The sequence below is a fragment of the Ictidomys tridecemlineatus genome, chromosome X, assembly GCF_052094955.1.
Source record: "Ictidomys tridecemlineatus isolate mIctTri1 chromosome X, mIctTri1.hap1, whole genome shotgun sequence".
Lineage (NCBI taxonomy): Eukaryota > Metazoa > Chordata > Mammalia > Rodentia > Sciuridae > Ictidomys > Ictidomys tridecemlineatus.
In genome coordinates this window covers 69,454,473-69,481,507 of record NC_135493.1, presented here as the reverse complement: position 1 = coordinate 69,481,507, position 27,035 = coordinate 69,454,473, and the positions used below count along the sequence as shown (strand labels likewise).

Here is a 27,035-nt window from a genome sequence, read left to right as displayed (position 1 = left end):
TTCCTAGAAAGCTCTACCTCTGTGGCATTTCCATTACCAGAAAATGCCCAGGTTCTTGGCTGAGTTGGTGGATCAGAGGGGCAAGTTTCCACTAAACTCTTGTCCTTGACTGGTTTGAGGACTTGGACAGGGTGTCTCTCATTTCAGACATCCTCTTGCCTAAGGTGCACTTCAGATGCTGACTATAGGCTGAAGAAGGCTCTGAATGGGCCTTCAACACAATAAGCAAGACAAAAACCTAAATAAAAACAAAAACAAAAAAGAAATGAGTAGTACTAGTCTGAGGTTTTTCTTAAAGAGATGTTGCTTGTTAAATACACACAGAAAGGAACATAAAACGTGAGTAGTGTGTAATAATTATTTATGAAGTGAAAACCTCTCTTAATCACCACAAGGTCATTAAACCGAACAATACTAACACCTCAAAACTGCCTCATGTGTCTCCTCCATTCTTCCTCACTGGAGATAAATTGTCTCCTATTTTTTACAGTAATAATTTTTCACTATACTTTATAATTTTGCCATGTAAGTAGGCAATATTTTCTCTTAGTCCTCTTTCCCTTTGGCCAGTAGTCATTAAAAACCCAACCTCTGGAAGCAGACGGATAGCCTGGCTTGAAAGTCTATCTCTGCTAACCTATAAGCTCTGTAACCTCAGAAAAATTACTTCTCTTTGTATATTAGATCCATACCTAATAGGATAACAATATTATCTCTCGCATATGGCCCTAATGAGACTCTGATGAATAGGTCCAAATAAATTAGAAGAATACTACCACAAAGTTAGTAGTCATTAATGGATAGCTATTACTATTATGACAACAAAGTGAAAAGGAAAGTATATTCTGGTCAGAGAGGGCTGGTGGGGCAAGGAAAGCATCAAAGGAAGTGGGAATTCAGGAGGGCTAACAGGCCATGCCTAATGGCCTCCTTCTTCTACAGAAGATGAAACCAACTGTGAAACCCTTCCAAGGTGATAGAAACGCCATAAGAGATGATGATACTAGGAGTGACAGTAGCTCCAGAAATGGCAGTGACACCAGGAGTGTCCATAGTACAAACAGCACCAATGAGATCCTCAATGCTCGTGGAAACCGAATTGCCAGAGAAATCGCAACCACCGGCGGTAACACAAGCAGACTAAACATCAATGATGCTGGTGCAGATGGAAGCACCAACACAGACAGGAGGGAGGAAGTGGGTGCCCACGGAACTGAGACTGGAAGCAAGACTGCAAGTACTACTAGCACCCTGATCTGTGGCGAACTTGCCAGTGTCAGTGATACCATGAGTGTCAGTGATGATTTGGACACCCTAAGGAGCTTGAGCCTGAGCACCCTGGGTAGCTTGAGCACCCTTGGGAGTCTGAGTTCAACTGGGAGTGGCAGACAGCGGTCCACTGTTTTGGCTCTCAGCCGGATCCTCAACCGATCACACTATATCTCCAGGTAAGCACCATACTTATTCCTATCTCTTGCATCCCAGCTTCCTAAATCACAGTCCTGTCCAAAAGGGCCCAAGAAATGAAAACCTGGGTTAGTAGAAAAACATCATGGGAAAGACAGTGCCTTAATCAGTGGATTAAGTATTTTCACAGCTAATCTGTAGAGCAAAATAACAAAAATCCTCAGAAGGGGGAGTGCAAAGGGAGGCCTCTCTCTCTACCTGCCATTAGCACTGGGAAAGCCTCCCACATGAGGAAGATACTGGAGATCTCTTGCTCCCTTTTCTTCTCGCTCTGGGATTATGCAGTATAATAGAAGGAAAGGCCAATTTAGGAAGAAGGACAATTGTTTATAGGACCTCTCTCCCTCAGTGTCAGCTGACCTCCAGGATTCATGAAAGGGAAAATGGAAACCATGCCCCTTCCTCCTCTTTCACTGACAATGAATACAAAATTATTTCATATTCTTTTTTATTTTCCATCTAAATTCTTTTGTGGTAGCGGGGCATGCAGTGAGGAAAGAGACCATTGGCAGTGCCCTTTACTGTACCCCTAACTATTTTCAGATCTGAAATAGGTGCCTGTATGCATTATTTTTTCTGATGATTTTTAACTTACTGGGTCCTGAGTCTGGATACTAGTGGTTCCTATCATTTCTGTAGTCTGAGAACCTTAATGTCAGGGACCCAAGAGTCTAAGGAAGGGAAAGAATTAAGTCATAGCCCAGCAGGAGAATAACTCCATGTTGAGAGAGAAAGGAGAAACTATTTTTACATAAGGTTACCAGAGATGTGGCATTTCAGCTGGGTCCTCAAAGGATAGTTATATGTTCACTAGGTGTGGTGAGGTTGGGACAGACACACCAGGCAGAGGAATTACCATGAGCAGTGGTCAAAGGGCATGAAGTAGCTTGTCATATTCAAAGAACAGTGAATAGATCCAGTATATGGGACAAGGAAGGAAAGAGTAGGAAACAAATCAGGAAAGGCAAGATAGGGTGTAGCAAAAATGTTATACTACATCCCATAAACAAGGGGGAGCTATTGAGGGTTTTTGAGCTGGAAAAATAAATAATCAGAACTGAGGATTAGAAAGAAGGTGAAAACACATTTGAAACCATCAAAATTGTGCTCCACAGGTGAGGTTCTCTACAGAATGTGTCTCCACCAGATATAGAATATATATTTATATCCTTTCCCACCTCATTGTTCCTAGGGAACAACTCTGGGAGGCCAGCCAGCCAGGCACTGGGGCTCTGGTAGGAGCTCTCCATGGACCCAACTCCACCTTCCTCATGGATGACGAGGCGGAACTCAACAATGGTGCACAGATCCAATTGAGACACCTTATCCTCTACAATGATACTCTCATCATTGCCAAGCCCAAGTAGGATATCCTACCCCCAAGGATGGTGGGATTGGAAAAGAATAGGGGAGGCTGGAGTGGTTTCTTCTGGAGGCCTTTGGGATATGGCAAAGCTGCATATGGGAACCCTCCAATGGTTCAATAAGTCCAATTTTTTCTCTCTAATACCTAGAATAAAAACACCACTTCCTATATGTCAAGAGCTATGTAATGTTTTGAACAACTAATAATAAAAATTTAAAAAAAAACACCACTTCCTTTTAGCTAGGGAAGATACAGAAGAGAGGCCTAACACCTAAGACAGGAGAAGAGATACATATTTCAAACATTCACCAGGATGAGAGAGAGAACTTAATCTACAGAAAGTTACCCTTTAGCCTGAGTGCCCAAGGCCCACCTCAGGGTTAGTGTGAGGCAGGGAGCAGGCTCCTTCCTGAAGACCCAAACTGAGATTCCATTGGCATAAATTCTAGGTCCACCAACAGCCTGAAACTTAAGAAGCAGGTACGTCTGAGTGAGGTGTGGGTTGCCTCCTGCCTAGACGAAGTGACAGTGAAGGAATTCTGCGCAGACACCTCCTTCGTGATTGGTTGGCCTACAACCAACAGTGTGGTCACCTTCTGGTAAGGCAGTCACGGTGTCCCTTTTTCTTTTGCATTATCCATTTTTGCTTAACTTATGCCCTCTTATAAAATTCTTTTAAAATTATTTTACCCAATTGTGAAATATAAGCACGGATAGAATAATGTATAAAGTTTCAATGTATAACTTAATCCATTTTTGTAAAGTGATCACCAGTGGAACATTCTGTCCTGCTATGCCTGGTTTTTAAGAAAAGTAGGCAACAGCCAGCTGTGATTACACAGCCTTATAAACCCAGTGACTCTGGAGGCTGAAGCAGGAAAATTGCAACTTCAAGGCCACTCAGCAACGTAGTAAGACCTTGACTCAAAATTTTTTTAAAAAAATGGAAAGGGCTAAGGATGTAACTCCAGTGGCAGATTGCCCCAGGGTTCAATACCCACTACTTCAAAAAATAAGAAAAGAAAAAATAAAGAATTGTAGGCAGCAGAAAAGACATGGGGTTAAAGAAAAAAGAAAAAAAAAGATCTGCATCAATAGCTGGCTTAAAGGGGCTGCATAGACCTTCTTCCTTCATGCATACACATCTGATTTATTGAATGGTCCTCAAGCTTATTTACAAAGGGTTGTTTAATAAATGTTTTAGAAAATTAAAAACAAAAATATAGCAATACACCAAGACCCAGGCATGCAGTCTCACAAGTGAACACATAGGCCTACCCTGTATGCTGCTGCTTGACAAACCCATGAGAACACATCCATTCCAATAGCTTCTCATGCACACTTACATAGCACATATATCCATACCTACACTCACATATATGCACCTGTAGATGCATAGGCCTTTGTTCCTACATACTTTTCCATACATACACATTACACCCATGCTCATGCATTATTCTCATAATGAATATCCCTACACATGTCATACTTCTACACCAACGCAAACATAAGCATCTCATATGCATCTTCAATGATCATATACATATTCACCCTGATAGTATGTATAATCACACATACATATCTCAGTTCATATGTTCACAACATAACATAAATACACATATTTCACACACACATTTTATACCTAAATGCATATTCACATACATGCTCACACACATATACCTGTATTCATAAGAACAACCATTCTCTAGCTTCTAGACATACTGATTCTCACATAACAATGATCTGTGATCACATCCCTAACATCTACACATACTCTCACACCTTAGTGTTCTCTCTCTTACACATACACACACTTCCCCATGCATACTCACACAGTTACATCTACACACATGTTCCTGCTTAAGACCTCCCTTTTCTTTTCTTGCTCATTAAGAAGAAACTGATTCAAAAAAATTGAGTCAAACTGGGCACAGTGGGACATGCTTATAATCTCAGTGACTCAGGAGGTTGAGGCAGAGGACCACAAATCTGAGGCCAATCTTAGCATCTTGGTGAGATCCTGTCTGAAATTTTTTAAAAATAATAATTAAATATGACTGGGGAAGTAGCTTGGTGGGAAAAGCACCCTTGGGTTCAATCCCTGTCACCACTCAAAAAAAAGGAAAAAAGTGAGCCATGTGAGTCACTCAAGACCCCAGACCCCTCCCTGTGCCCCTTCCTAGATAACCATTCTGGTGTGTGTGTGTGTGTGTGTGTGTGTGTGTGTGTGTGTGTGTGTTTGTTTGTTTTGTCCTTAGTTCCCCAGAAACCAAGGAGCGTTGGTTTTCAGCTCTGCGCTGGTAAGTCTTTCCCTCTTCCCATTTTAACCTCTCCTTCAAGTTGACCCCAAAATGGAGTAGGCAAGGCTAATCCTCCAGAGCAGGCCTCTGGGTGACCCATTACTCCTCTGATCTAAGCAGGGTCATAGGATCTGCAATTTCAAAGCCAAAAGGTCCTTGTGATCCTTCCTTCTGCTCCAGTTAACCCTGGATTTACTATAAGAGAAGAGAAATGCATACCTTTAGGTCCTATAGAAAAGATGATTCCACAGTCTCATAAAGAGTTCAGCAGTCCTTACTTCTAGGATGCAAACCTTCAAGTCTAATCCAAATCCTTATACATTAGCCAATGTCCCTTTTATTCTTAAACAGTATCTGTACATAAGGAAACTATCCACGGCCCTCCCTTATATAAACAATGAATTAAAGCACTGTTAATCTTTTGGCCTGGCTTTCACTGAGCAAATATTGGAAATAGCAGTTTTCCCAATATTTGTCATGATTTGAGGGATCAGACAGAATAACCTCAACCCCACACCTTAGCTTCCTTCAGCTCCCAACCCAATATGTGCCACTTCTGTTTGCTGAAAGAGGTTTTGAAACTTGCTTTGAAACAAGAGAGACATATTCCTTCAATATATTTGCCCCAAAGATATGAATTTTCCAAGAAGAATCCACAGAAGTCAAGGTGCAATCCAAGAACAGATTTTCAGTTGTGAGATGGGTAGGATTTACGAGGCAACAGAAGTTCATTGTTCCCCACAAAGCCCTCTACCTTGACCAGCCCTATGTGGCCCTTTATCTGCATTGCTGACTAATATCCTGCTTTCTGCATTCCTATCCACCTCCCCTCACCCTTCACCCACCTCTCCATACAGTAACATCCAAGAACAGAAGCAGAATGTTTTTCCAAAGAACATGACTCTTAGGATTCTGCTGATGGAGGTCGATGAACTCACTTCAGTAAGTTCCATTGACTGTTTACCTGTGAGTGTCCCTGGAAAAGCAGGTTGGTGGGCAGGGAGATTAGAGGCTATGGAGATGCCATCAGAAAATACATGACTGGTTAACAATAGTTCTGACTCTTAATTCTCCCAGTTGGCCCTACATGTACACTGTCAGCCCCCTCAACAGTCTCAATTTTGACCTTCATGAAGATTGACATTGGTATGACTTCTAGGATAGTAATATCTGCTTTTCATCTTGAGCCACGTCCCAACAGAGGAAACCTCACTCAGGAGATGATTAGCTGCTTTAAGTCCATTATCAGCTCATGATTTCTCCACATTAGAAATTTCCCAGGTCTAGTTTCTCCCTGTTCTATCCTAGTCCATTGGCCCTTATGTATGAGAAAGGTCAGTCAGTGGCTTGTCTATGGGGGCCCAGGTATCACAATTCATGCCACAATAGAGTCCTAGGGAGAACATGACAGTGGTGCTTGCTAACATGACTGACCTGGCACTTAACATTCTTTCTCTCATGAGTTTGTCTTAATCCTTCCATTCCTTCCATTTCTCTTTACTCAGACCACTCTAATAACTGTGACCAACACTGAGACCACCGAGAAAGTCATTGGGAGGGCAGTGTATCAGCTGGGACTTACTGTAAGTAAATACTGCTTTCAGTAAATTAGGCCCAATGATCAACAGGCACCTCTTATGTGCCAGGCACTGTGCCAGAGGCTGGGATGGGTGGTGGATAGAGAAATCAGGGCTCAGTTCTGATCCTGGTCTGTGCTCTTTAGGACCTTTCTGGAGAGAGTGTGAGGAAAATAAACTATGTTCACACAGAATACAGAACAAAATCAAAATAAATCTGTCTACTAGAGAGGCCCGGATAAACTGTTGTGGCAGGTTGAGAAAGGTAAAGCTCACTAAGCTGGGAGTTAGCAGCAGCAAGAGAGAGGGTAGGTCAGGGAGACTTCTTGGAACTGGTGACATTTGAGCAGAGCCTTGAACAATAGAGAGAATTTCTCAAGGAAGTAAGACAGGGAAGGGCATTCTGGGTAGAGAAAGCCACCCAGGAAGTGGGGTAGAATTGAGGAAGTATGGAAAGTAGAAATGGAGAACAACAAGTACATTAAAAGTATCGCTACATGCTCTAGAGTTGAGGGGCAAGGCCAGAGAGGGCAAGGTTTTAAAACTAGACCAAGAAGGGCATCTGAATATCAAGGTCAAAGAATTTGGACTTGATCCTCCAGACAATAAAGAGCCACTGCTTTTTGAGCAGGAGAGTGACATGATTGGAGTTGCACCTTGGGAAAGGCCTGTAATGCGTGGAGTTGGCATCCAAAGCCAGTAAGAAAGGGATAGATTAAGTCCAAACCCTGTCTCTGAGGCTGCAATTTCCTCTATATTCTCATGGCCCCAAAGCAGTTTACAGACCCTGGTAGGAAGTTCTGGTGTGTGTATGTGTTTGAGGGGCGTGTGCATGTGCATGTGCCTACTTCTTTATGGATATATATGCATCCTTCCTAGTGTATGTGCATGTATATATAAACAAGTATGCAGTTGCATGATCTTTGTGCTGGCCTATCAGTGTAAATGCATGCATAATAGAATGCCTAACTGTGAATTTTTACGTATGCATGCTTGCTTGTGTGCATGTTTATGTGTGTACTCACACGGGGGTATGTGGGAGGATTCATATAGGAAATTAACACGTGTGTAGTTGTCTTACAAATTTCTGACTGCACATGCATGTCAGTATTTGCATTGTTTGCATATACTCGTGTGTATGTGAGTATGTATCTTGACATACAGTTAAGCTTTGATTGTCTGCAGAGTAGCCCCTTTCGGATTACACAGGATGGATTTTCAGTCCCAGGCTGGTCTTCCCCACACCACCCAGCACCCTCCTGACCCACTTCTGTCCACTGCCAGCTGCTGAGGGAATGTACATCCATTTTAGTATTTGCTTCCACAAAACAGAATTGGAAAGGTAAAACACCCTAGGGTCCACTCTTGAGGTCGGGGAGACCTTACTCTGGGACCTCCAAGCCCACTGGGGAAAAAGTCATCATTAAATTAAGTTAGCAGAAAGCACAAGACAAACGTTGGGCCCAGTTAGTAGTAGTTAGGCCTGCTGATTCTATTAACCATGTGTATGGGGGCACAGGCTGGGAAGCCCTGGGAAAGGTGGGGAAAACCCAATGTGGTGTTCATTTCTGATTAAAGAGCCACAAGCTTCAGTCAGTATTTGACATATTATCTCCCCTGAACAATGGTAACTGTCCCCCACATACCACTGATCCCTAGCTACCAGTACACAGACCCTAGTCTCATACCCCTTGCCCTTTATTCCTTTAGATTCATTTCTCACCTCAACATAGTCATGCCCCTGACTCTCAGCATTGCATCAGGTTCTTTTCCTTGGCACTGCCACACCACCCCATGGTAAACAGAATAAGGCCTCCCTATGATATCTACATGCTAATCTCCAGAACCTGTGAAAATGTTAGCTTACGTAGGAAAAAGGACTCTGCAAATGTGATTAGGTTAAGGATCATGAGATGGGGAGACTTTCCTGGATTATCTTGGTGGGCCAAATATAATCAGAAGGGACCTTATAGTAGGGAGGAAAGAAAGTCAAAGTCAGAAAAAAAGTGATGTGAAGATGTAAACAGGTGGGGGAGGAAGAGAAGGAGACTAAAAGAAGCCACACTGCTGTCTTTGACGATTAAGGAAGGGACCTTCAATCAAGCAATTTAGGCATCCTCTAACATCTGAAAAAGGCCAAAAAATGGATTCTCCTCTGGAGTTTCCAGAAGGAACATAGCTCTGCTTCACCATTTCACACTTCTGACTTTGAAAGTTCCAAGAGAGTATATTTGTAGTATTTTAAGCCATCAAGCTTGCGGTTGTTTGTTAGAGCAGCGTTAGGAAACTAAGACAACGTCCTTCAATATTGCCTGGATCCTCCCAGCTCAAAATTTTCTCAGACCATCTCCCCACTTAGCAAGCCTCCTCCCTCTCAGTATTGTTCTTGCCTGTACCCTGCTCTTACCCTGGCCCCTCCCCTATCAGTACTATCCTACCTTGCCTTGGTTTCTTTAGTGGTACCTGGCCTCACCTCAAATCCCTGATTCCTAGCTCCTTTCCTTTTTGAAGACCCATGCAGTCTGCAGAGATTTGTTGGGAAGGATGTGGGGAAAACATGACTGCTTTTCCCAAGCGCCACCAGGGCCTATGAAGGTTATGGAAGGTGAGGAGAGGGGAGTTCTGCCAGACTGACATGTGTGTGCCTACCTCCTCTTCACATCATTGCTTTGCCCTTGTCTTTCCTCAGGGCCAAGCCAGTGATTTCCTGCTGTGGGTGAATTCATCAAAGGAAGCTCTGTCTTACCCACTCATTGGTAAGGTCCCTGAGTTCTAAGAGGGCATAAGCCAAGTTCAGTCCTGCTCTAAGGATCTTGGAAGCCTGGGGTCTGTGTTCAGTGTACTTCTAGCTGCAAGCCTCACTGGCTGAATCATGACAGGGACTCAAGAAGGTCAAAGGAATTATAGAGGGATCTGGAAATACACAGAAATGTGAGGTTCACTCATTGGGAATCTAAAAGAAACCAAGTTCAGGTGAAAGGTGAATGGGTTTACACTCTAGAAGAGGGACTGAAGACAGACATATGGAAGACTTCTTTACCAGTAGTGTTGTTCAATATATGTTTCTGTATCTGAGGATTTTGTAAGCCATGAACATGAATATGTAGGACAGGGGGACCAGTATAGAATGTACTGTTTCACAATTTATTTAACTGTGTTATCCTGGGGGCAACAACTGTTGCCATCTCCAAAAACAAAGATTTTCAGAACACAAGGTGTGGGAGTGAATGCCTACATTCCCAATTCCTCTGGAGGATAATGGAGGAGGATCTCAAATTTTAGGCAGCCTCATCAACTTAGTAAGATCCTGTCTCAAAAAATCAAAAAGGACTGGAGATATATGGGGTAGTAGCTCATTAGTAAATCTCTCCTTGGTTCATTCCCTAGTACCAATACATACACACACACACACACACACACACACACACACACACACACACAGAGAGAGAGAGAGAGAGAGAGAGAGAGAGTGCTTACGGAATATGCTTTTAAATCTCTGGCAGAGTGATATAAGGAGGAACTAGACACTTATTCCTTTATTCAAGAATGGCAAAGTATAGATTTAGCAATAAATTCCTTGAATAAGCTACATGCTGGTCAACTGAAGCATTTCCAAGAGTCCAAGAAAGAGAGACCAAGGCAGGGCAGAAGAACGATAAACAAATTGTGTTAGTTTTCTATCACTGTATTAAATATCTGAAATAATCAACTTATAAAGAGAAATAAAGCTTATTTGGGCTCATGGTTTCAAAAGTTGCAAGCCATGATCACTTTACTCCATTGCATTTTGGCTTGTGTTAGAATAGTACAACAGTGGTGAGAGCACATAACAGAGGAGGTGTTCACAACATAGCAGCCAGGAAGCAACAACAGAGACAGGATGGGGCCAGGATCCCAATATCTGACCCAGCGGTACACCCTCAATGACCTAATTTTTTTCCATTAGGCCCCATGACCTAAAGGTTTTTACAACTTCCTAATAACTCCATAGGCTGCCAACCAAGCTTTTAACACATGGGTCTTGGTCTGGGGTTATGACTCAGCGGTAGAGCACTTGTCTAGCATGTGCAAGGCCCTGGTTTCGATCCTCAGCACCACATAACAATAAATAAATAAAATAAAGGTATTGTGTCAAACTACAAATAAGAAATAAAATATATTTTTAAAAAAATACATGGGTTTTTAGGGGACATTTAACATCCAAAATATAACACTGTTGCCTTAAAATTCTCTAAGCTAATAGTCCAAACTACTTTAGCCTCTTTATAGGACCCCATGAAAATGTCCTCAGTGCTCTCTCCTTGGCACCACCATAGCTTGGCCTACTCATTTATTTCTTAAGACTCAATAATTCTTGATTGATAACTCTAAAATTCTGGAAGGGAAACTTGGGCCCAGAAAGGTTAATACATATCTTCCAGTTAAACAGAGAATTGGGGGTCAGGATAGCCTTCATACCTCACTTTATAAAGATATTTTTTAGGTCCTTAGATCCAGAATGGCAACCCATGCCCATGACAGATACTACAAATTAGTCATAATACTGTTTCCCTATGAGTCTTTACACAACTTTGCAGTCCCCTACGTAGCTATCCAGGTAGCTGCTACTTATTCTTTTTTTTTAATTAATTATTTTTTATTATTTCTTACATACATCACAATAGAGGAGTGCATTACATTCATAATTTTTTTGCATTGCAATTCTTAATACACCTTTATTCCACAATTTACCAAATCTCTGTTTGTATATAAGGTATGTTAACACCAAATTCACATCTTTATATATGAATTTTGTATAATGATGACCATTTCCTTCCACTATCCTTGCTATTCCCCTTTCCCTCCCTTTCCCTCCCACCCCTATTCCCTATCTAGAGGTAATCTTCCTCCCTTGCTCTTCCTCCCAACCCCATTTTGAGTCACCCCCCCCTTATATCAGAGAAGACATTTGGCATTTGTTTTTTTTGGGGATTGGATAACTTCACTTAGCATAATCTTCTCTAATTCCATCCATATCCCTGCAAATGCCATGATCTTATTATTTTTTAGTGCTGCATAATATTCCATTGTGTATAAATGGCACTTTTTTTATCTATCCACTGAAGGGCATCTAGTTTGGCTCCACAGTTTAGCTATTGTGAATTGTGCTGCTATAAACATTGATGTGGCTGTGTCCCTGTAGTATGCTCTTTTTAGGTCCTTTGGGTATTGTCTGAGAAGAGGAATAGCTGGGTCAAATGGTGGTTCCATTCCCAGCTTTCCAAGGAATCTCCATACTGCTTTCCATATTGGCTGCACTAATTCCAGTCCCACCAGCAGTGTATGAATGTATGTTGCTCCTTACTCTTGATCAGAGCTGGCAAGAGAAAGGAAAACCCTCAAAACTTCTTCCCTAGAGAAAATTCTGTCACCAATATTTGAATAGGGTTGGGAAGACATTAGAAAGAGGAAGTGGGTTGCCAGGGACTTGGTACTCAGCTGCTGAAGCAAAATGTGAATGTCTCTCATTCCTTCTCTTCCAGGTCATGAGAGCTTGTACAGCATTGCCCAAACCAACCTGCGACATGTGCCCCAGCACTCCACCCTGAGGACTAATGTAGACTGCCCTGATCCCACATCTCTGAGTCAGGTGCCTGAAAACAAGCAGTATAAATTTATCTTGAAGCACAAGAGTGAACTACCCAGTGTACTAGAGAGAGGTAAGGGTTGGGACTCTGGCACCAGTCTCTGTATGGCCCCTAATAATCCAGAAACAATATGTGGACCCTTTGCTTCAGCCTTTCTCTGAAGGGAGAAAACAAACTTGCTGGTGAATGGGGCTGAAATTTCCAACACTCTTATCCTTATCCTATATTCATGTGGTCTATCTGGTGACTTGCTCCATCCTGAGGCATTTAGGGACTACAAGTTAAGCATCCTCATTAGCATACACAGAGGTATGATCTAAGAGGAGCTCATTGTGAACAATAAAAGATACTTATATCACACAGGAACTCCTAGGGGTTTTAGTAGCTCTATGGTAGCTCCTTGGAGGCAAAGACCAAATATATTTCATATGAGACCACACCCTCCCTGTTCTTCTCTCCTTGGTGTTGCTATCCCCATATCGTCCCCTGCTGCCATACAAGAGCTCCAATGTCTTTTGGGGGAGTAACAAATTTTTGTGTCCTAACCATGCCTCTTGCCCACTTTCTCACATGTAGAACTTAGTGAGAAGAAAAGCTTGAAGAAAAGGAAGTCCCTCTTGTACTGGGCTCTGCAGAAAAACCCTAACCTAGCCTTAGAAAGCTCCATGGTTCAGTCACCAGAGGAAGAGAATGATCACAAGATCTTTGGCCTAGAGCTGTCTACACTCTGCCGAACAGGCCACCTGCCCAAGCCCATCATGGTAAGTCAGTTTCAGTTGCAGTTATAGCAGTTGTGGCATAAGGGTAGGTGATTTTTAAGATTTCAGAGTTATTTTAGACCAGGGGTCATCCCCCTTACACATATCTTCCCTATCAGTAAGTCTATCCCATCCTAATAGGGTACTCATAATCCCTGTACATCCACTTTAAGGGCTTAGCTACTTGCCTAGACCTGGTAGAATATAAACATCTCCTCAGACAAGTGCTTAGACTTGGCAGATGACTGCTTTCAGGATGTGTTTTGAGTAGAATGTCATGCCCCCTGCCCACCACACAATCCTTTATCACAGTGGCTGACCTGTTACCATTTAGATCATGTGGTTAAGCTAAGACTAAGAAACCTGTGTAGAATGAATGAGATAGAGTTCTGAAGCAAATAAAAGACTGAGCTAGGGAACCCTAGAGGTAGAGGTGATGTATGGGACACTGGGTTATTTGGAGGCAAGTATATACTCCTGCCCCAAGAAACCTTAGGAAGTGGGTTAGAGGGCACTGAGAGGCATATATTGACATTCGGGGATCTTCTCAGGACATGCTGATGCTGTTATACAAGGAGGGCCCAACTACTGCTGGCATTTTCCGTCGCTCAGCCAACACCAAGACTTGCAAGGAGATAAAGGAGAAGCTGAATTCTGGGGCCCAGGTTTCCATGGCTGGAGAGTCAGTGTTCGTGGCTGCATCTGTCTTGAGCGTAAGTCTGACTATGGACATGTGGTCGGCTCCAAAGTTCAAAGGAATGTCAGGAAAAAAGCAAAACACCCCCATGCTTACCCCAGGCACATGGCCCTGAACCTCCTCAAAGCCAACTTCATTGACTAAACCAAGCCTCAGATCCCCTGGTGGCAGAGGGTGGGGATGCTTAGCATTTGTAAGGAAAAAGCAGCTTGGGGGGACAGAAGGTTATCCATACATTCATCAGTTCTCTTAGTGGATATAGGCTCAGGTTCAGGAAATGTATGTCTGACATGATTGAATTTCATGCAGGAATTCCTGCGCAACATTCCTGATAGCGTGCTGTCCTCCGGCATGCATAGCCAGTGGATGACAGCAATGCAAGGACGCACCAGCCAGCAGAAAGTCCATTCTCTCCAGAGGTAAGACTCTGATTCCAAGACCATGCCTGAGACTTGAAGAAAGGGATGGAAACCATTGTCCAGATTAAGGAAGAATGGAAAATAGGGGAGGGAATATTAGTTATCAATACTTCATATATTCTTCATCCAGAGTTGTTTATGCAGCATATATGGTTCTATTTCAAGCTCTGTCCCAAACCAGCTGTGTGTACTTAGACAAGTGATTTCCCTTCTCTGGAGTTCAGTGCCCTCCTACTGCTGTATCCTATGGGAGGGCAAGAAAATTCTCCAAGTCTCCAGTTAGTGTTAGTACTCTTACAAAATTAACCAAACACTAAAGGAAGGGGAAAAGCCCTTACATGACTGTCTCTCCCAACCCCCACAGAGACCCACCCATATATTAAACTGACCTTTCTCTTTCCTGGGTTATTCCCCACCCATCCAGACTGGTAGCTCAGCTTCCTGAAGGCAACCGCCTGCTGCTAAAGTACCTCTTTGGAGTCCTGAGCCACATTGTGGCCAACTCTGAGGAGAACCAGATGACATCCTTCAACCTAGCCCTATGTGTTGCACCCAACTTGCTGTGGTTGCCCAACCCTAAAAGACCAGAGGATGAGAGCCAGAATATGAGCAAGGTAAGAGGTCCACTACTCTTCCTCACATTGGGCCCCACAAACAACCTCTCTTCTATCCATAGACACCCCCTACCCCATGTCATGTACAGAGCCTAGGGTGAATCTTAGAAATGTCTGCTCACTGGTTGTTTGAATTCTAAGTTATATATGACCTCAATAAGCCTTAATTCCTTTACCTTTAAAATGGGGTTTGTATTTGTGCCCATTGGAGGAGATAGAGATGACAGATATAAAAAGACTTTTAAAGTCTAAAGCAGTAGGCAAATAAAAGAGATATTTTTGTACCCCCACCAGACTATCAATTCCCTGAAGACAAGAACCTTTTCTTGTTTCTTTGAATTACTCAACCCTTACCTGTCACCAGGCACAGAGCAGGCACTTCTTGATGAATATTTGACAAAATGAAGAAATAAATGTTCTATAGCAATATGGGCCAATCACTGCACTGACTGGCTATAAGACCTTTGATAAGTCATTTTACTTCTGTTTTTATTTTCCTGTCACTCAAATGGGAATGAGAAAAGTATCTGTAATGTCATGCATCTATTGAAAGCTCCTTTGGTGGTTCTTTTTGCCTAGGGTACAAGGCCCTCTAGGCTAAGAGGCTTGGATTTGATTGGTAGGAAGCAGAGAGTTACCAATTCTTAAGCAGCCCCTCACAACAGGACTCCCCATCCATGCCCATCTTTGATCATGTTCTTCCTCTCAGGTTACCAAGCTAGTTCAATTCCTGATTGAAAATACTACTGAAATCTTTGGAGAAGATATCCCTGCACTGCTACTGAAAGCCCAGGCTCAAAGTGCCACCTGTTCTGAAGATAAACCTGGTAAGAGGGTGGCCCTTGGGCCTTCAGGGCCCAGGAAACTTTGTTTTCAATGTGTGGTATAATGGAAAAAATACTAGACTAGGAGCTAGCAGGGTAGAACTGAGTTAACAGTCCCAGTTCTGTAGCTCTGTGATCTTGGGGGGAAAAAAACCTTCTCTTTTCTGAGCCTTGGCTTCTCTTATGTGGGCAATTGGGGAAAATCACAACTACTACCAAAAAATGAGATCAAATGATGACTGGATATATAGAGGGAATGCCTGAAGTGGAGAAGATGTCCTACTTCATTCCTCCTAGTTTTGCTTCTTCACTGCCAAGGGAAATGAGGAGAAAGACTGTGACCCAGGCAAAAAAAGTTCAACTTTGCCAAAGGACACTGGCCCAACAAGAGGAGAAGCATAAACAGAAAATCTTGATGTGTTTCCATGGGGAGCCACAGGAGTAGTGAGATGCTGAAAGAGTAGTGAGAGTGGTATCAATAGCTGGTGTCCATCCGTGGGGCTTCACGAACAGCTCTCATTTCTTCACAGCTAGGTAGAGAATGTTAAGGAGCTCATCTTCTTGAACATATGTGTGCCCACACAAGCGCACACCAACAGAGCACATATATCACAAGGTGTGAGATAGATATATAAGCCATTAAGTCCCATGTCCATTTGACTCATTCCTAATAGAGTAGGGTTTGAAAATCTGTCTTCTTAAGTCACTGCCTCCCTTCTTTGTGGTCTCATCCTCACACTCTAATGCCAACTCCTGATATTTTTCCCTGATTGACAGTTATTACCAGAACATGGCCTGGGTTTGAATTCCAGCTCTGAAATTTTCTGCCTATGTTAACTTGGGAAAATGGCATGACCTCAGTGAAACTCAGTGTCCTTGTCTAGGAAATGGGGAAAATGAGACCCATGCTGATATATGGATGAAGATTTTTAATTTGATGAGTGTAAAGTTGAGTACTGACTGCTAACAGGGGCTTAATAAAATGAGAGCTATCTTTTTTCCCCTGCTTTCACACTGCCTCCTCAGAAGAGGCTACTCTGAATAAAAACTGTGTTCTCATGATGTGGGAATTTGGGCTCCCATCTTCACTTCTACTTCTATCTTTGTGTATTCCATATTCTCAGAACAAAGTTTTAGTCTTGCTGAAAAAGACACATCTACAAATTTGGGATACAAAAAGCCCTGCAAGGGGTTAAAGTCTACGTCTCATGACATACACTAAAAGGTTCCTTACAGTTCCTAGCTTACCCTCCCCACAGATACACACAGCTTTCAGCCTGAAGTCACATAGCAAATCAATGATAAATTTTGTTCCCAAGCCCAGGAAATGTTGTCTTGTAAGTCCCCAGTATATGTCCCACTGCCTCCTGAGAGAATATGCTCCTGTTCCACATGGTGTCTGTTATATCTTACCCCCTTCTACAGACCTGGACCACATTGTTTTTCAAGATTTATGAGACACAGTTGCCTCTAAGAGGCAGGTCTAGGCCACAAAGCAGAGGTTGTTACAGGTGGGAGGACACATATAGAACTGCAGCAAAGACGGAGATGATGGTGGTATTAGGGACTTGCTAAGTTATCTGGGCAGGACCTGAAACTTCCTTCAGTACAGCCATACCCTCTGGGCCACTGAGCAAGATATCCCTGATTCTGACAGAGTTCTATGATCTACTCCCCCAGCTCTGATTGCCACCCTCACATACCTTCCATATGGTCGCTTCTGTGGCTCCTGTTTTAGCAACAAAAGCCCCTAGGCAAGAGCTTAGATCTCAGCTCTTTCTATAAGTGGCCCATCCTAGAGCCTAGACAAGCTCAAAGATGGCCCGATTACCTGCAATGCCCTCAACTCCTTTTTCATTCTTCATTAACCCCTTGGAGAGCACCTTTCTTTAATGATCTCAGGCACCTTACTTCATACCTCTGACAGTGCTCACCCTTTCCTTCGAGTTGGACATATCTATGGACACTTTGTATCATAGCTCTTCAATATTGTCAAGCTCACCATTTCATCTGAGAGAGGCCAGTGATCACTACTGACCACAGGACATAACTGCCTGTGAAGCTAGAACTGTGTCCTGAGGAAGTTGAAGATGGCAGTAATGATGACAAAGAAAAGACTATAGCAGACTAGAAGATGCTGAACACCCCAAAAGCATTCACTAAATAGAAGCAGTAAGGAAATTAAAGAATGTCCTTGAAGGGATTTCTGTAAGCAGGGTACCTCACCATACCTGATTAGCCACTCCTTGAGCCAAGATGAACTCCTAGAAAATAGCAGAAAATCATCTAGAGATGCTTAAGAAATGAACCAAAACAGAATTGTTTGAAATAGGAAACCAGACAACATGCTATATGATACCCAGGAAAGAGAAGGTCAAGACTACATCTCAGAGTCCCTGAACAACTAAGTACTCACTCCCAAGTGGGTTAGTGTTAGTGTTCTTATGGGCAAGCCAGGACTCTGAAGCCTGCAATACCACTCCCTTAACAAAGTCACAAACTTCCGAGAAAACAGTTGTACCCCAGGTGATCGATGACAACATTTGTCACATTACCATCTATATAAACTAGGTCAATAGTATTTTCAGCATTTATGCCTTTTTTAATGCTGGGGACCAAATACAAATACCATACTTGCTAGACAAGTGGTCTACCACTGAGTTATAGTTCCCTCAGCCCCAATTTGCTGTTTTTGCCTTCTTTTGAGGTGATAGGAATCAAACCCACACATGCTAGACATTGCTCTACCTTTAAGCCACATCCCCAGTCCTTGTGCCTTTTCTTATTTAAGCCTATCCCTCCTCCCAACCCTGTCAGGAGACAGTTGTTATTAGACCCAGTCCAGTACAAGTGAGATCCTAAGTTATCAGGTGGCCAAAATCTTTCATTGATCCTGAGGTTCTTATCAAGGAAATTTTTGTCTGACAGGAAAGAAGATGAGCAGGGTCATGGAAGGAAGGATCAAGGAGATATATGGTTCATGTGAAATGCTGCCTCAGTTGTGACCTTAACCCCAGAGATAGAGCCCCCCCTTTGGTGTATTTCAGAAGTTGATGAGTTCCCACTGCTTTCCTTCTAGTTTCTGGGGCTAGAATCACATAGCAACAACAAAGTGATCTCTTTTGTAGCTGGAAATTTCTGACAGAGAGGGCAATAGATTCTCCAGGGGTACTTGAACTTAGTGGGATGGAAGGAAAACGATTTTTAATTTTTGTTCTGCTGGTAGAAGGGAAGGCCAGAAGGGCATTTGCAAAAGCAAAACTAAGGAGTGTTCTGGGATTTGGATAAGTAAAGGCAGTGACAGAAAAGGTGATGAAGAAGTGATCCTTATAGTATGGGAGAGTAATAGAAGAAAAGACATAAGACCTATTGAATCTCTTCACATAAAACTTTCTTGTAAGGGGTGCCTTGGGCCCAATCAAGTGTGAGAACACAAAGAAGGAGACTAGGGCATCCATTTATTTTCTAGGAACATAGAGGCTGAGCTATTGGGATATATAGGAATATTAGGTAAGAGTCCAACAGTGGAAAGGAGACCCAGAATGCGATGCAGAGGGCTGGAGAGCTTGAGGAGATAGGCCTAGGAGAAACATTGTTCATATACTGTATTAGTTTGGTTTTCATCTAAAAAAAACACCTGAGAAAATCATATTTATTTTGGCTCTTGGTTTCAGAGCTTTCAGTCCATAGTTGGCTGGCTCCATAATTTCTGGGCCTCTGGTGAGGCAGTACATTATGGTGAAAGGAAATAATGGAACAAAGCTTCTAACCTCATAGTGGCCATGGGTGGGGGAGGGGCCAAGGAAAACATATCCTTCCAGGATATTCTCCTCAGTGACTTACAATTTCCAACTATGCCCTACCTTATAAAGTTTCCATCACCTCCTAACAATGCCATCACCTATGAACCCATCAAAGTTTTAATCCATTTCTGAGATCAGAGTTCTCATGGTCCAATCTCTTCCCAAGAGTCGATCCTCTGAATATTGCTGCATTGCAGACCAGGCCTATAACACATGAGCCTTTGGGGTACAATTGAGATCCAAAGTATAAGACACACTATAAAAACAATGAGTAGGTGGAGATATAAGGCTAGAATTCTAGTAATTAAATGTGCTATGTTTCCTAAAAACAAAGAATCCTTGCCTTCTCTGGGCCTAAAAGAAAACAAATAAGCCCCTGTAAGCCCTTCTTCCTTGGCCTCCAAGGAAGAAGTCATTCTTTCTATGACATATATTCCTGAAGAACAGCTAAAATTTACTGGAAGAATAGGTTTAAACCCTCAGGCCATCTGTCCCCATTGGTCACCTTGTCCCCAATGGTTACCCCAAGGTAAATATTCAACTGGGTCCCAACTACCCTCCACCCCATTTCTATGGGTTATTGCAAGAGTTAATAATACAAAGAGCCATCTAGGCTCTAGGTGGTTCTGTATTTGCTGAACCATTCATTGTGCTCTTGCCATTCATCTTTTTGGGACAAGCATGTTCTGCAAGGTTCTTGTCAGTCTCACATCACAGAGTAGTAAACTAGCAAGGTACCTACTATGTGATGTGAGACTGACAAGAGGGCATGAGGACACACACAGTGCAAACACAGCCTCAGGCTTCAGAACAGGGCCTTTCCCACTGTACCCATTCTTCCCCTACAGCCATGCCCATACTAAAATTGAGCTTTAGCCCCTTTCCCAAAGCTCCATTACTTCTGCACTTTTATTATTTTCTCTTCTCATTGCATCCTGGCCTTGTCCCCTGGTTCCTAGAAATCCCTCAGGCTTAACCAATATCCTGTGAGAAGGCCAGTGTTATCTGGAGAGTAGAATATAGACAACATCCTAAATTTACTGTGTGTCCTAAGTCTCTTTCCTCTCTGAATTGAAGTTCACTCCTTAGGGAATCTGAGGTAATAATCTCCATTGTGACCATTATATATGGGTAACGAGAGTTGAGTTCAAGATAGGAATCATGTATTAAGACATATGTATAGGACTGGCAATGTAGCTCAGTGGTATAGCCCTGGGTTCTATCCTCAACACACACACACACACACACACACACACACACACACACACACACACGCACACACACACAAGGCCTATTTATGTGTCAGCTATCAGGGATGTAGAAATAAAACATTTCCCTGCCCTCAGGAAGCTCATAGTTGGAGGATTACTGAAAGAGAGTGACAAAGGCAGAACACCATCTGGGGACAGGGCCACATGCCTGTAATCCCAGTAGTTCGAGAGGCTGAGGCAGGAGAATCATGCGTTCAAAGCCAGCCTTAGCAAGTCAGTGAAGCCTTGTCTCAAAATAAAATATAAAAAATGGCTGGGGATATGGCTTAGTGTTTAAGCACCTAGTAGCAATAGTAAAAAAAAAAAAAAAAGACAGAACACCATGGAGATTGGGTGGGTGAGGCTTCTGAATGCTTCAGAAGTTTCTGGTAAGTGGCAAGAGACAGAGTAGAAGCTGCACTAGGAAGTTTTTTTTGTTGTTATTGTTGGTTCTCACTTTCTGCCTCCGGGGCAACTTTGAAAAGGTTACCTATGCCTTCTCATTGTGGGAAGATTAGGAGGTGAACAATCACACCCTGGTAGCATCTGAGATCCAGTATTTAGCTATCCAAGTTTGGTCTGTCCATTGGGGATCCGCAAAGTCAGATTGCCTATGGCCTTGGTCTCATTCTGGTGAGATATGCTCTATAGAGAAAAGCAGTGGGATGGAAGAGATAAACTACTGATCTGAGGAGATAGACACCTGAATACTAGTAGCTTGGTCCCTAGCATGGAATGACTATCTCTGGGATTTAGGTGTCTATCTAGTCTTATCATCAGGGAGGCCAGATTGAACTGGGGTTAATGCTCTTTAAACTGTGCTCTCAGAACCTTGGAGATATTCAGAAATACCTTAGGCAGAGTGAGGGATTGAAGGAGGTAAGCAGGTGGCTCCCTGAGTTAGGGTCTTCAATTTCAATAATCTGCTTTGAGTTGCTATAATAGGCATCCATGTATAATGTCAATGGAAAAAAAAATTCTGAAGCTGTACTGTACAAGTTGAAAATCACTGGACTGGGGTTGGGGATTAGCTCAGTGTCAGAGTACCTGCCTAGAATGCACAAGGGCCTGAGTTAAGTCCTTAGCCCTGGAGGGAAAAAAAAATCACTGGCTATGAATGACTTATGACAATGCTTGTTTGGGGCTTTACTGTGCCATGAGCCTAACTCTCTGGGTACACATAAGCACATTCCATAACCATTCCAGTCCTTGTTCGCTATCATTTTCTCCTTACAATGGGGAAGGTTTGGCTTACACATGTGGACCCCCAACCTCTCCACCAACCAGAACCCTATCATCATTTTTCCTCCACTGGGACTCATGTTTGGGAAGACTGTCTGCCAAACAGGCTGCATTTATTAATAATCCAATTTCCTACTTTTTCATTACTCAAAGACACATAACTGCCAGTCAGAGCCTCTGATCAGCATGAGATAACCTGTGCTACTGAGCCAAAAAAGAATCAATATTTGAGTGAAGTTTGCAGTGCAGCCTTATTGTGGGCAAATGTGCAATTTCCGCTTGTCCTATTGCAATATTGGAAATTGCTTCCCGCCCCCTGACTGATCTCTTAGAGGGTCTGGGGTTGGGATCCACCAAGGAGTATTTTTAAGATACTTTTCCAGCTTTGATATACCTTGGGGTGCTAAGTTAATAATGTCTGAAAGTCTAAGGGGAAGCATTTATTGCTGCCAGCATGAAGATAATAGTGGCAAAGATTATGGGGCTAAGGTGGGGTTTTCCTTCAGCTTGTTTGGTATGGAATGGCCAAGTCAATGTGGCTTCACTGTTCCTTCCCATCTGCTACTTGCTCCTTGCCACTAACTCCTCCTCTCTGAATTTCCATTTGCAGTGCTAAGGACCATCAAAGGATTTTATGAATTTCAGCTTCAAGAAGATGAAGACAAAGAAGCAGAGACTCAGAAGATCCAAAAGAAGGCTGAAATAGAGGCCTTACCCACCCAGGTAGAGACACAGGACAAGCCAGCTCAGGAGACAATCAAGACACAGGCCAAGCCAACAGAGGCACAGATTGAGCTTACCCAGGATAAGGCCAGTGCACAAACCCAGTCTTTGGAAGCACAGGTTGAACAAGTTGACGCAAAGGCCATGCTGGCCCAAGTTCAGGCAAAACTTGCCCAGTCAAAGACCCAGCCAGCCAAGGCAAAGGCCAAGGTAAAAGCCAAGATGGCCCTGGCACTAGCTGAACCAGTTGAAGTACAGGCCAAGTCACCTAAAGCAAAAGTCAGGCTGGCTGTGGCACTCCCTGAATTGCCTGAGGTACAGGCCAAATCACCCAAGGCAAAGGTCAAACTGGCCTTGGCACTGGCAGAACCAGTTAAGATACAGGCACAGACACCCAAATCAAAGACCAAGAAAGCTCTGGCACTGACTGAACCAGCTGAGACACAAGCCAAGCCAGCCAGTGTGCAGGCTGAACCCACTAAGTTATGGTCCGAACCACTGAAGGTGCAAGCTGAGGCACAGGCTGTAGCAGCTGAGGAGCAGGCCAGAGTAGTTGAGAAGCAAACCCAGCTGGCTGAGGAACAGTCTGAGGCACAGGCCAAACCAGCTGAGGAGCAGGCCAAGGGGCAGGCTGAGACACAGGTAGAACCTACTGAGAAGCTAGTCGAACCTTCTGAGAAGCAAGCAGAACCTACAGGGGGGCAGGCTGAATCAGTTCAGGAACCAGCTAAGGAACAGGTCATGCTGCAGGCTGAACTAGCTGAGAAGCATGTTGAACCAGCTGAGGAGCATGCTGACCCAGGTGAGGAGCATGCTGAACCAGCCCAGGAGCAATCCGAAACTGCCAGCAATGAACAGGCAGAACCACAAGATGAGCCATCCGAAGTGCAAACGAAACTCACTGAGGTGCAGTCCCTACCATCTCAGGTGGAGGCTGAGGCACAGGCTGAAGCAGTGAATGAACAAACTGAAGAACAGACCAAACCAGCTAAAGGGCAGGATCAGTTAGCCAAGGAGCAGGCCAAGCCAGATGAAGAGCAGGCTGAGATACAGGTTGAACTACATGAGGAGCAGATTGAGCCACAGGAGGAACAGACCAACCCAGCAAAGGAGCAGACCCAACCAGGCAGAGAGGAAGCAGATGAGGAACAAGCCAAGGGAGAGCTGACTGATGACCAGGCAAAGGAGCAAGTGGAGCCATCCAATATTCAGGGTGAGCTAGATGAGGTACAGACCCTGCTGGGCCAGGCAGAAGCCAAGTTAGCTGAAGAGCAAGCTGGAGAGCATGCTGAGCTACATGCTGAAGTGGCTAAGGCACCAGCTGAGCTGATTGAGGCTCAGGCCAAGTCAGCTGAGGAGCAGGATGAGGTACAGTATGAACTGGGTGAGCAAACCAAGCCACAGTCCAAGCCAACTGAGGAGCAGCCTGAAGTGGCTGAGGTGCAGGCTGTGGTAGGCACCACTGTCCTCTCACCATCCATAACTATTGTTCGCCCCAAAGAATCAAGCCAGCCGGCACTAAAACGTAAACAGCTATATTGTTCTCACCCCTCAAGTCAGGCCGAGCATGTCCTTGGAGATGGGTCCAAGACACCAGGAAGTTCCACTTTCCAGGATGAGGTGGGAGATGGAACAGGCCAGGGAGACCCCTCAGGTGCCTGTTCGGTGAGCAGAGCAAGAGAGAACACAAATCGATGCCTGCAAGCAGGGTTTGCTCTGTTCCGCTCTGCTACCCGATGGTGGCCTTCTAAGCGATCCAAAGCCCCCACTGACCCGAAGAATCCTTAGAGGGATTCTTAAAATAAGTAGATTGGGGGTGAACTCCACCATACTCTGCTGACCACTGCCTAAATAACTCCCCATCATCCCACTTCAATCTTCTTAGACCCTCAGACTTTTCCTTCCAGACTGCTTCTGCCCAAATTTCCCCACCTACATCCTCTTTCACATTTTCCATTCACCTGCTCACTTACCCCTCACCTATTCAAGCCAGAAAAGTTGAGATTATGCTTCATGATCACCTGGAATGTGCTCTGGCCTTTTCTATGATCCTCTTCCCCAAGTGGTTGATCGCCTTCAATGTTTTGGCCAAACTAATGCAGGGAATGAGAATTGAAAAGAAACAAAAGCATCCCCTTTAGAGAGGACCCCTTCTCTAAAAACCCATCAGTCACCTCAATACCACTTTTAACTCAGAACACGCCTCCCTCCCATGTATGCACCCTGGACTTCATGTAATCTACTCTGATTTACATTCATTTGCATGACTTTTAGTTTCTATTCTTAAAAAAATCAACTCCTCCTAACCCCAAATCCAAGTACCCTTCCCTGTTAGTTAGCTCAGGTTCCAAGGTTAGCTCAGGAACCCTACAGGTGCACCTCTTCACAAATGGGACCTCATACTGCCCCCAAATGAGCCTGACTAGTGCTGTCAAGGGTTTTGTTACATTGGCACTCCTTTTGACAATTTTAACAGCAGGGGGTCCCACCAGTTGCCCTTATTAAACAAATGGTTGATGCTACCTCCAAAATAACTCATATTAATCCTTTCCTCCCTGACTTCATAGTCTTCTTTCTGGTCCTCATTATCTCTCCTCTAACTAATTGCCACAGCCTATTTGCTAGCTGACCAGACCTTTCTCTGTTATCATTGTCTCCATTGACACCAGACAATCTCTAAATCATCCTTAGACTTGTAATTGGCTGAAGCAAATTTCATACTCCTTTATAATTCCATTTTAAATTTAGCTCTACCTCATTTCAAATTTCTAAGATACCAGATCTAAGATCCATACACATCTCCACTTATCCGGTTCCTGACTACCACCCTTCCATTTCTCCTCTTGCAAAAAACAAACAAACAAACAAAAAACCCATAAATCTTCCCTTTGTCAGATGCTATCTCCACTATGAAACTTTTATCTACCCACTCAAATAGAGTTAACCACTACCACCCTAACTTTCCACTGTGTCCCATCCCCATAATAGATGTTGTTAATATGGTATCAAATGAGTTGTGTGTGTATTGCTCTATTGAACCTTATTTATTGTGACCACCTTGTGCATCTGTGAAATCCCAGTACGTGTTCCTGAGAATGTAGAATAATTCAATAAAGAATACAGAGAATGAAGGAGTCTTTGTCAATCTTTAAGACTAACAGAGGTGGACATAAGAGGGTTCCTTAGGAAATAGATTATCTGAGGAGTGGGGAAGATGTTTTATAGTACACTCTCTAGTGGATCCTGAGTATCATTTGTTATCTTTCTATATAGGTAAAAAAAATTGCTGCCTTTCCCCATGTACTCCAATTTCAGGCCCACCAGCCCACCTCTAACCAAAGAGAAGCCCTCCAAAATGGAATGTGAACAAGGATAGGATAAATTGTTTCTTTGCTACCAGTGCTGAAGGCCATAGCTAAGATACAGTTGTAACTACAGTGGGAGAATGGGGAATGGAAAAAAAAAACTTATCTTCATAGGATGATCCTAGGCCTTGAATAGACCTTCATCTCAGAAAGATTGATAACCCAGTCTCCTTCCCACTCCTGACCTCTGCTTTAACTCCTCAAACTCCTTCCAACTTTGCTGTCATTGGGGTACCCTACCAAGTCCTCCTTTGTGTGGAAAATTCTCACAGATTCAGAAAGAGATCTGATCAAAGAGCATCTTTAACATTTGCTAAACAACAACACAATTTAGCATTCTATAAATAGAACTTGTCTTAGAGTCAAGTTTCCAGGTCACTCGCTCACTTCCTGTAAAGCTGGAACAATTCTTTGGCCTTTAATGAGTCTCCCTTTCACCAGCTTTTAGACAGGGACAAAAAATTCCATGCCTCTTATATCATGTGACTACTACAATTAGCATTATATAACAGCCCCCACACTAAAAAGTTATATGGACCTGTCTACTAAGGTCTTCTAAAGTTTGACTGAGTCTAAGCATAAAGGTATTCTGCAACCTCCACAGACTCCACTCAATGTACTGAGATTCCTTCATCTAATATTAGAAGAGACTCCTAGCATTGCCCACACCCCAAGACCTGGGGCTCAACTACACAATGATCTTTGAGGCTTCATTAAGTGGTCATAGGAAGTATCCCATACACTCTGAATCCAGAGATTACTTCTGGTACTGCTGGATGCTGGCAAAGAGTCTCTCCAGTTGCACTTGGTTGGGAAGATGGGCCACACAGGGCCTCAAGGCTTCAGAATGGGCTAGAGTACCATAGAACATCATCCTGATAGAACTGGCTTGCCTATCTAGATTCTGCTTTCCTTTTATGACACAGGATGACTGTCTCCCTAGCAGATCTCTGCTTACTCTAGAGGGGTGATATTGTCCCATTTCATCCCTCTAGGGATTGAG

At 43.4% G+C, this 27,035-nt stretch overlaps 1 protein-coding gene across 1 annotated transcript in view; it reads left to right on the top strand.

Annotated features, from left to right (window-relative positions):
- LOC120888986 (uncharacterized) overlaps positions 1-25,798 on the top strand; it is a 47,398-nt gene extending 21,600 nt beyond the window's left edge. The window contains exons 3-16 of the mRNA XM_040282244.2: positions 943-1,448; positions 2,660-2,830; positions 3,283-3,432; positions 5,092-5,133; positions 5,991-6,075; positions 6,639-6,716; positions 9,400-9,466; positions 12,233-12,409; positions 12,914-13,098; positions 13,647-13,808; positions 14,102-14,211; positions 14,636-14,825; positions 15,535-15,652; positions 22,555-25,798. Coding sequence (XP_040138178.2) covers positions 946-1,448; positions 2,660-2,830; positions 3,283-3,432; positions 5,092-5,133; positions 5,991-6,075; positions 6,639-6,716; positions 9,400-9,466; positions 12,233-12,409; positions 12,914-13,098; positions 13,647-13,808; positions 14,102-14,211; positions 14,636-14,825; positions 15,535-15,652; positions 22,555-24,455 — 3,939 coding nt within the window. The 5' untranslated portion in view covers positions 943-945 and the 3' untranslated portion in view covers positions 24,456-25,798. The remainder of the gene's footprint in view (positions 1-942; positions 1,449-2,659; positions 2,831-3,282; positions 3,433-5,091; positions 5,134-5,990; positions 6,076-6,638; positions 6,717-9,399; positions 9,467-12,232; positions 12,410-12,913; positions 13,099-13,646; positions 13,809-14,101; positions 14,212-14,635; positions 14,826-15,534; positions 15,653-22,554) is intronic.
- Positions 25,799-27,035: the final 1,237 nt, after the last annotated feature.